At 51.8% G+C, this 9,761-nt stretch overlaps 1 protein-coding gene across 1 annotated transcript in view; it reads left to right on the plus strand.

The window, feature by feature from the left end:
• PARP1 (poly (ADP-ribose) polymerase 1) overlaps positions 1–9,761 on the plus strand; it is a 31,729-nt gene that overhangs the window by 3,741 nt on the left and 18,227 nt on the right. Inside the window, exons 2-7 of the mRNA XM_005880143.2 lie at positions 1,012–1,127; positions 2,828–3,042; positions 3,677–3,767; positions 4,830–4,946; positions 5,646–5,822; positions 9,512–9,659. Coding sequence (XP_005880205.1) covers positions 1,012–1,127; positions 2,828–3,042; positions 3,677–3,767; positions 4,830–4,946; positions 5,646–5,822; positions 9,512–9,659 — 864 coding nt within the window. The remainder of the gene's footprint in view (positions 1–1,011; positions 1,128–2,827; positions 3,043–3,676; positions 3,768–4,829; positions 4,947–5,645; positions 5,823–9,511; positions 9,660–9,761) is intronic.

Here is a 9,761-nt window from a genome sequence, read left to right on the forward strand (position 1 = left end):
GCGCTCGAGCCTCCGTACCTCTGCACTTTACTTCCGCAGCTCCTCTGAGTCTCAGTGTGCTTTTCTCTTTCCTTCTAGTTGTAGAATTTCCACTCAGCCAGCCTTCCTGTAGTTCTGGATGATGTCCGTTTTGTCTTTTCATTGTATTTTTGAAGTTGTTGTGGGAGGCAGCAATTTCTGGTGTTATTTTAAATAACTGTGCTTGAAAATACATTTTTCCGGTCTGTAGCTTGTCTTTCTCATTCTCTTGACAATGTCTTTCATGGATTGTGTCTGTTACTGTATCTAAAAAGTCATCATCATACCCAAGCTCAGCTAGAGTTTCTCCTTTGTTGTCATGAGTTTTATGGTTTTGTGTTACACATGACATTTAAGTCTATGGTCCATTTTGAGTTAATTTCTGCAGTGGGTATGAAATCTGTCTTACTCAGTGTTTTGCATGTGGATGTCCAATTTTCCCAGCACCACTGGTGGGAAAGTGTGCCGAGCCAGCCCAGCCAAGGGTTCCGCAAGCCTGAGTGGGGGGGTGAAGGATGAAGAAATGACAGACAAAGAGAATAAGCTGGGTCTACTCTAGGTGGATCTCCTGTGCCTGGCTGAGGCCACAGAGAGAGACCCAGACGCAAGCTGAGCCTTTATTTTATAGCCAGAGGTAAACAAGGTAGTGGTCACCATAGTTACAATGTTCTTGTGAGTTTCACTTGTTTTGGCAGCACTTGCTGCATCTCCCACAGTGAGGGTGGGGTGCCAGAGGAAGTGGAGAGAGGTGGAAGGTGAGACAGCCACCAGCTAACATAGAGCTGTTTCCAAGAGCCTGTCTGAGAAAGATTTGATTTTGTTGCCAGAAAAGAAGCTGTGTTCACCAGCCACAGTGGTTAGAAATGGCATAGAGGAAACGGACCGACTGCAATCACCCAGAACGTCACGTGTCCTCGTGGAAGAGCCCCAGGGGTGTGGCAGGGAGGCCGGGACGCGGCTGTGAGTTGAGCGTTGCTGTGTTTGATTCTTCAGGCAAAGGCCAAGGCGGAGCGGGCGGTAAGCCGGAGAAGACGCTGGGCGACTTCGCGGCAGAGTACGCCAAGTCCAACAGGAGCACCTGCAAGGGCTGTCTGGAGAGGATAGACAAGGTGAGGACTAGGCTCCAGTCCTAGCTCGGGGTCTCTTCCACTGGGTGTCCCTGGATCTCAAAGGAAAAGAAAAGTACGGGCTGTGAGTGCTCACTCAACGCTCCTGCTTAAAAATAAAGGGAAGATCTTAACAGACAGGAGGTTACACTGACTCTTCTTCCAGTCCGGCCCGGCCCTAATTACTGCGGGTCCAGCCCTCATGTCTGTAACTTTATCCACTTTTAGAAGATCAGGTTTTGGGGGAAGGGGGAGTTAAAGGATTTACATGGGGGGGGGGGTCTCTTCTGGGCTTGGCAGTGGCCGAGAGAAGGCTGTGGGTCAGTGTTTTATGGTAGCATTAAGTTTAAGGAGTGAGTTTGTTCCCGGGTGTGAGCCTCCAGGTTTCTTCGACTTCATCAGAGGAACTTCATTAACCACCCTTTCCTACCAATTGTCCCTGAAGAAAGACAGCCGACTGGGAACGCCACCTGGACGATTCCATTTGATGAGTTTAAGGTTTTTGCTCCTTGGAGTACTGTGCCAGACATTTGGAGATGGGCAGTGGGATTTAGAAAGGAAAATCATGACATTATTAAAAGATCTCCAGCTACCTTCAGTCACTACAAATTTGAGGCAAAAGTTTAGGTTCTGAGGGGAATGTCAGAAGTTGTGTGTGTTGAGTGATGCTTGGCCTGAAGTGGAGTTCTGCATTGCCCGGGTCAGGCTCACGGTCATGGAACTCGCCTAGGAGTGTCAGGCCTGGAATTGTGATGCTGGGCAGGATGGAAGGACTAGGTTCAACAGATGGAAGAAAGGGGGTTGGGGGGCGGGGGGAAGGGGCCAGGAAACTCCTGCTGTGACTGGAGGCCTGCCTCAGGCTCTTGGGCCTGGAGTGTAGCATCCGGGTGCGGGTGGAGTCCTCGGGGCTGCCCCAGTCTACGGTACAGGAATCTCCAGTTTGGGGTGCGGTGAAGAAGGAGACTTCATTCCGTGCAGATAGTCTCAGTGGTGGTGCCAGAGCACAGCTGTGACACACAGGAGAAATGCAGTCCCATCCTCGGGGGTCTCCTAGCCAGAGGGGAGCTGGCTTATGTGGGCAGAAATCCCCGCCCCTGGTCCTGGATGGTTCCTAGTTGTTCCATCCTCATGCAAATGAGGACTGCAGATTCTCTGATTGGTCCAGAGGCACTGTCCTGATTAGTCAAAATAGAGCCACTCTGATTGGCCAGAGCTATGCAGCTCTGGATGGGGAAGGCCTCAGTCCTGTTGGTTGAAATAAGATTCCAGGAACTCCTTTATCAGGGCTGACTCGGGTGGCGGAAACACGGTGCAGGCCTCTCCCTGAAGGGCAGTTGGCCTGAGAGGCCCTTCTGTAGAAAGCGCTGCTGGGCTCTGTTTTGTTTTGTTTTAATTTGAGCCTAGTTACCACCAGGGGCCCTTCTTAGTAGGTGTCTTTCTCAGGGTTCACAGTTACCACGTCCTTGACTTGCCCAGGCAAAGAGATAACTAGTTGAAGTTGAGTCCGTTTAAAATGGGGGTGCAGGGGCTTGAGGGTAACACAATCACTGGTGGTATGACAGTGCCAGAACCCCCCAGCAGCCCTCACGTGGCCATTGAGGCGGCCTGAGGCCCTCGCTGGCTGGAGCAGGGGCTGGCTTGGTCGCCCGGTCCTGTGTCCCCCATCCTTCTTATCTCAGTACCACATGTGGTTTCTCCTGTAGGGCCAGGTGCGCCTGTCCAAGAAGATGCTGGACCCGGAGAAGCCCCAGCTGGGCATGATTGACCGCTGGTACCACCCAGAGTGCTTTGTTGAGCACAGGGAGGAGCTGGGCTTCCGGCCCGAATACAGTGCGAGCCTGCTCAAGGGCTTCAGCCTGCTGGCTCCCGAGGATAAGGAAGCCCTGGAGAAGCAGCTCCCGGGAGTCAAGAGCGAAGTGTGGGTGGAGGGCCAAGGGGTGGGGGTGGGGGGTTCACTGAGGGGCTTGGTGGAGGCCAGAGATCCCACAGATGTCATACCAGTCCTGTGTGTCCCCTGGCTAACCTTGAGAAAGCCCGGATGCAGACTGAGGGGTGGCACAGCTCAGCGCTACCTCTTCCCCAGCTGCGGTAGTGGAGGGCAGCAGGAAGGGCCGTAGGGTGCTCCTGGTGTCTGATCTGTGACCCCTGCGTGACCCACTTTCCTATCCCCATGGCCTCCTGTGGACATGTTCCTTTGTGTCTGGGTGTCTCTGAGAAATGGTGCTGGGAGGATCGTCACAGGTTTTTAATGAGTTGGGAGGGGAGCAGTTCCCTGGTTTAAGGTTTGGAATGGCACGGGTGTCATATGGTGCTAACATTAGGATGGGCAGACCTACCAGTGACTCCGTACTGGGTTGCCCTGAGGCTCTGGAGCAACCCCGAGATCGCTCCTTGGCAACCAAGTATGTTCTGAAGGGGATGAAGTCCATGCAAACACTCCCTGAGAGGCGGCAAGCTGGGCCTGCAGAGAAGAGTTGAGATAACAAGATACGTCATTGGATGTCTGTGTTCTCGTGGCTCTGGTTCTCTCTCACATTCTGCGTCTCTTTCAGAAAGAGGAAAGGTGACGAGGTCGATGGACTAGACCAAGTGCCCAAGAAGAAACCTAAGAAAGAAAAAGACAAGCTTGAAAAGGCTCTCAAGGTGAGTTCTGAGCTGTGTCCTGGGCCATTCTGCCCAGTTCTTCCCTCGCTCTGGGAAGAAAGCTCAAGGTGGTGTGTGTCCCTTACCCAGACCTTCAGGAATTCCCAAGCTGATAGCTGCTGTTAAAAGGCCTGGTTCCCCCCGCGGTGGCTTCCTTCCTTCCTCCCAAAGGAACAGATCCTATTTGAGGAGAACTCGCCTCACTGAGCTGGTAGATTCCTGATTCAGCCACTCAGTACATCAAATGAAGCTATTGTTTAAAAGAAAAAGGAAGAGAAGTCAACATAGTGGAAAGAGGACTACCCGTTAAATCAGTAGTCATTGACCAGAGATTCATCACTGTTGGTTACACATGCATTGAAGCAAAGTACAGATTATTAATCAGAAAATGCCAGCTGCTTGGGGATCTAGGGGAGAACACGCAGTCTCCCTCAGGAACTTGGTTTCCATGAGGCATCTGCTTGGCTCTCTTACATAAGCATTCAGTTTTTTCCAGTGGTGTGAGAATTAGAAGCAATTTCTCACCTTGTTCCAGTTGTTTGATCAGAAGGACAATGTGGTGTGGTTGCCCTTCGTAAAAAACGTTTGCTGTGGCCCACAGCTGGCCGCAGTAGAGTGGTGGTGCTGTTTGCACTGAGGAAATAGGTGGTTGAACACCCCTTCTCCCGTGCGCTCTCAGATTGGGGGGAGCAGCCACGCCCACCTCTCTAGCACCTGGTGTTGGGCTGACAACCCTGGGAGCTTCCAGGCTCCTTCCTGAGTCTCCGGGCGTTGGTTTCTGAGTGGCCGATTCCAGGGACCCTGGTTCCCGGACAGCAGCCCTCCCCTCGTCCCTCCGTGGTCTCCTCCCCACCTCCCTGGTGGTGTTGAGAGGCTGTGCTCTGGGCTTACCTTGGCGTCCACAGGAGGGACTGGGCGCACACTTCCCTGTTGCTGAGACTGACATTGGGGTGCAGCTCAGTTAGGATGTGGTTGGAGACGAGCAAGGCCAATGGGGTCTCCCCGATGGTGGGTTTCTCTCTCTGAAGAGCTGGTCTCTCAGCGGCTGGGTCTTGTCCACAGGCCCAGAACGACCTCATCTGGAACACCAAGGATGAGCTCAAGAAGGCGTGCTCGACCAACGACCTGAAAGAGCTGCTCATCTTCAACAAGCAGCAGGTGCCCTCCGGGGAGTCGGCGGTGAGCTGCCCTGTGTTACGTGAGCCGTGGGAGGCGGCCAGGCCGCCGTGCAGTGACTGTCCTCTCGGACGGTGGGAGGCCCTCGGTTGAACACCTGCCGGTATTATTGGGGGAGTGACAGTCCATAGTTGTGTTGCATGGTCATCATCATCATCATCGGGGTTACCATTTCCCAGGGGCAGGAAGGGGCGGGCTCTCCCGGGCCCTTCCCGGCGTCTTCCCCAAGGCAGCCCTTGGTTTAGGATTTTGGTGAGGTCTGATGTGGGCCTCTGTTTGCCTTGTATATTCACGCCCCACTGGCCTGAGGCGCTCTCTGCTGCCTTCTGCCCGAACTGCCCGGGCTGTGAGGCCTGTGGAGGGAGCAGGACCACCTCGTGAGACCAGCCTCCCCAGCAGGCCTGCCCTGCCTCTCTGGGGAGAGGGGGCATTATTCTGTGCAGAAGCAGTGGGTGCTCTGGCTCTCCCTTTACCTCTAAATCCCCGAGGGAAGTGGGAATTGCAGGAACATGCGTGGACTTAAAAGTATAAAAATCTAAGCTCCACCTGTCAACCAGCCGGCCAGCGGGTGGGCAGTTAGCAAGCTGGGGGGCCAGCCCTCTTCTGTGTTGGTGAGTGCAGTTTGTGCAGATTCTTCATCCCACGCGGGGAACGTCACTCTGTAGCCCCTCCTTTGTCTCTGACACGCTTCTCCACTGGCAGATCTTGGACCGCGTGGCTGACGGCATCGTGTTCGGTGCCCTCCTGCCCTGCGAGGAGTGCTCGGGCCAGCTGGTCTTCAAGAGTGACGCCTACTATTGCACGGGGGACATCACTGCCTGGACCAAGTGTATGGTCAGGACCCAGACGCCCAACCGGAAGGAGTGGGTGACTCCAAAGGTAAGTGGGGGATCCTGGGGTCTGTCGTCAGAAAAACATGGTCCCCTCACTCCAAGCTGCCACGCTGGCAGGGCAGCATTCTGCAGACTTCTTACAGCTGATCCATCCTCATAATTAGAATATAAAATTCTATTATTGGCTCCATAGTTTAAAAACTTCACAAATGTAGAACCACAGCACTTCATGCTGGAGTGCAGGTTTGTCCAATTGGAGTAAAGTCCTCCTGCTGGCAGACTGTGATCATTTCAGTTCCTGCTCAGCAAGTGCTTACCGGTGCCAGGCACTGTTCTAAGCTCAGGGAACAGACGGTGACTAAGTGGATCATTCCTGCTTTTATGTTAGGAGAATTTTTCTTAAGAATATTTCTTTGCTCTTATGCTGAAGGGGGAACTGGTTCCAGGGTTCAGTTATCTTCTATTTTGATCTCTTATAATGGAACTACATGTTGAATTCTCAGGTGCGAAATCTCAATTGAGGAACCTCATTTGGAATTGTGGGTGGGGTGGGGGGGTGTTGACAGTGTCTTTGGGGGGTAGGGTGCTGGAAGGACTCCACCTGTGTCCTCAAACTCAGCTTGAGCTGGCACCCAGCTGCCTGGGGCAGAGGTGGGACTGCCACTAACTAGAATTTGGGGTTTGATCATCCAGTTATCTCTCCCTGTACGTAATTCCGGGGGGCGAGCATTGGATTGGTGCCCTGTAGGAAGCACTTGGTCGTTGGGACTTGAGTGCCCCATTGGCACTGCTAACCCAGCATCTGGAACAGGACTCCATGGTTCCGCCGGCCCTCCTGCCTGGGCTCATTCGTTTCCTGCCTCCTCTGCCCACTGCCATAATTTACTCCCTCCCTCAGTCCTTTCTCTGTACGTTTTCTTGAGTGATCACTCAGCAAATTTGGCCTTGTTGCTTCCCGCACCCTTAATATCTTATAGTGATTCCTCAGTTCCTATAGAAATACTAGTATTTTCAGTTTTTCTGAATATGCAGGTGTAACAGGCCCTTTTGTGGTATTTGTATTCCTTCTATCTTTGAGAAAATAATAAAGTAAATAATGTGAACTATTTGGTGCTTTATGTATCAACCAGAGACCTGGTGCATGGATTCGTGCACCTTGAAAGTAAATTAATTAGAAGGTGGCCAGCGGGGCGGGCGTGGGCGAGACTGGCCAGACGCACCCTGGAGCCGACCTCCTGTGGTCCCTTGGACTGGCCTGTGGGGATAAGCCGAAAACGTCAGTCCGAGGAGCCCCAGAGTGCGAGAGGGCACTCTGCAAAGTTGCTGTCGCTCAGCAGCTCCTGCATTGAGCATCTGCCCCCTGGTGGTCATTGCACATCATAGCTACCGGTTGGACGGTTGCTTAGATTGCACAGCATATATATACATGTGAATATATACTTTTTTCCCAAGGATATGTTTATTGATTTTTTTTTAGAGAAAGGAGAGGGGAGAGAGAGAAACATCCATCAGTTGTCTCCTACTTATGCCCTGACTGGGAATCAAGCCCACAACCTTTTAATGTACTGGACAGCACTCCATCCAAGCCACCCAGCCAGGACTAGCATCTACCTATGTTTTTAAATGAGTATTTTAAAAGGGTTTCTGCAGCCCTGGCCAAAGTGGCTCAATTGGTTGAGCATCACCCCATACACTAAGAGGTCCCCAGTTTGATTCCCAGTCAGGGCACATGCCAGGGTTGTGGGCTTGATCCTGGTAGGAGGCATGCGGGAGGCAGCCAATCGATGGTTCTCTCTTTCTCCCTTCCCCTCTCTAAAATCAATAAAAATATATATTTTTTAAAATATATTTTATTGATTTTTTACAGAGAGGAAGGGAGAGAGATAGAGAGTTAGAAACATCGATGAGAGAGAAACATCGATCAGCTGCCTCCTGCACACCTCCTACTGGGGATGTGCCCGCAACCCAGGTACATGCCCTTGACTGGAATCGAACCTAGGACCCTTCAGTCCGCAGGCTGACGCTCCATCCACTGAGCCAAACCGGTTTCGGCAATAAAAATATATTTTTAAAAAAGGTATCTGCATGTGTGAGGCATTTTTCTCAGGTCCACAGCTTGCTTGTTGCCCATGCAAGTTCATGGATTTGCAGACTTCATGTAGTCCCTCTCCTGTCCCCAGGGTCTTGGCCCACAGAGTCAAGATCAGCTCCTTAGCTTGGAACCCCCAACCCTACCCAAAGCCCTTCGTGATCTGGCTGTGTTGGCCTTCTGTGGCCCTTTTCTGCCACCCTTTCCTCCTCACATACTGCTCTCACCACCCCTATGTACACACAAACATCTAATTCTTTGCACTTCCAGCAACAGGGAGCTAACTACCCGGGGTTCCCAGCAACCACGATAAGTCAGTCGCGTGCCTTTGCTTAGCCCTTGTTAGAGGCTGCTGAGCGGTCACTGCCTCTGAGGAGCCCTTCCAGCATTCCCCGTCTTGCAGCCCCAGAGCACACTGCTGGTTTAGAGCTTGGCTCCTGGGTTAAAACTTGCCTTCGTGGAACTTTCCCAAGGGCAGAAGCTGTCTCTTTAGCTTCACTGTGACATGTGACACATAGTAGGTGCTTGGCATACGTTGGGAATGAGGCTGTTGCCTCTTTCATCCAGCAGGCATTCAGTGAACGTGGTTATAGTAGGGAGGGCTGCTTCTTGATTGGATGAAGACTTAGGTGCATAAGATCTGTAGTGTTCCCTGAACTTCACATACAGTAGTCCCCCTTATCTGCAGGGCATAGGCCCAGTGGATGACTAAGACCGTGGATAATGCCAAACCCTATACATGTTAAGTAAAGTAAGGATGACTTTAAACACAGCACCGCAGTATCATGACACTCGACCCCATAACTGGAATGGCTGTCAAATGACTCGTGGGCAGGTAGCATATACAGTGAGGAGAGGCTGGACAAGGGATGATTCATGTCCCTGACAGGATGGTGTGAGCTTTAAAACTTCAGAAACTGCCGCTAGCCCCCGGACTGTGAACCAGGGGGTTGCGGTTTGATTTCCCGGCAGAGCACATGCCCAGGTTGCGGGCTTGATCCCCAGTAGGGCATGTGCAAGAGGCAGCCAGTCGATGATTCGATGATTTGCTCTCATCATTGATGTTTCTATCTCTCTCTCCCTCTCCCTCTCCCTTTCTCTCTGAAATCAATAAAAATATTTCAAAAACAACGTGGCTAAGTGGGGACCTACTGTATTTGATGTTGTGACCACTCAGCACAGCCCATTGTAGATCGCATGGGATGAGGATAACTATGCTGATGCTAGAATCTGCATTGAACATTGACCGTGACTGGGCTCTTTGCTGCATGTTTGTTCTGAGGACTGTAGGGAATTGCCCTGATTTCCATCTGTGTAATCTCTCCCAGTGTGTGCAGTCTTTGGGGCCTTTTGGTCATGGGATGGGCATGTGAACCCAGAGAGAAAAACTCGTTTTTTAAAGCATTTTTTTTTACCGCTTCCACAGTACAAGCTCTAACAGAATTGAGTTTGCCATCTGTGAACCACTGTTGAACCCAGACTACCACCTTCAGGCCTCATTCTCAAGTTGTTCCCCTCCAGAGTCAGTCTCTCTGGGTGCTAGAAGTAACTACCATATCTGTAATAATTACTTCATACTAGAAGCCTCTATCGGGTGATTATTTCAAGGGAGAACTGGTTTCTTAACTGAAACTTAAATTGTTCAGGAATTCCGAGAAATCCCTTACCTCAAGAAACTGAAGGTCAAAAAGCAGGACCGTCTATTCCCCCCCGAGACCAGTGCCCCAGTGGCAGCAGCACCGCCACCTTCCACAGCCTCGGCGCCCACTACTGTGAACTCTTCTGCCCCACCAGGTAGAGCTCCAGGGCGGGGGGTGCGGGGCGGGGGGCTGAGGTCCTGTTCTTTGGGGGAACAGGCTGTCTCTTTCTGTTCCCTGTTGCTGGTCCTGTGAGGAA

Source organism: Myotis brandtii, unplaced genomic scaffold, assembly GCF_000412655.1.
Source record: "Myotis brandtii unplaced genomic scaffold, ASM41265v1 scaffold627, whole genome shotgun sequence".
Taxonomy (NCBI): Eukaryota; Metazoa; Chordata; class Mammalia; order Chiroptera; family Vespertilionidae; genus Myotis; species Myotis brandtii.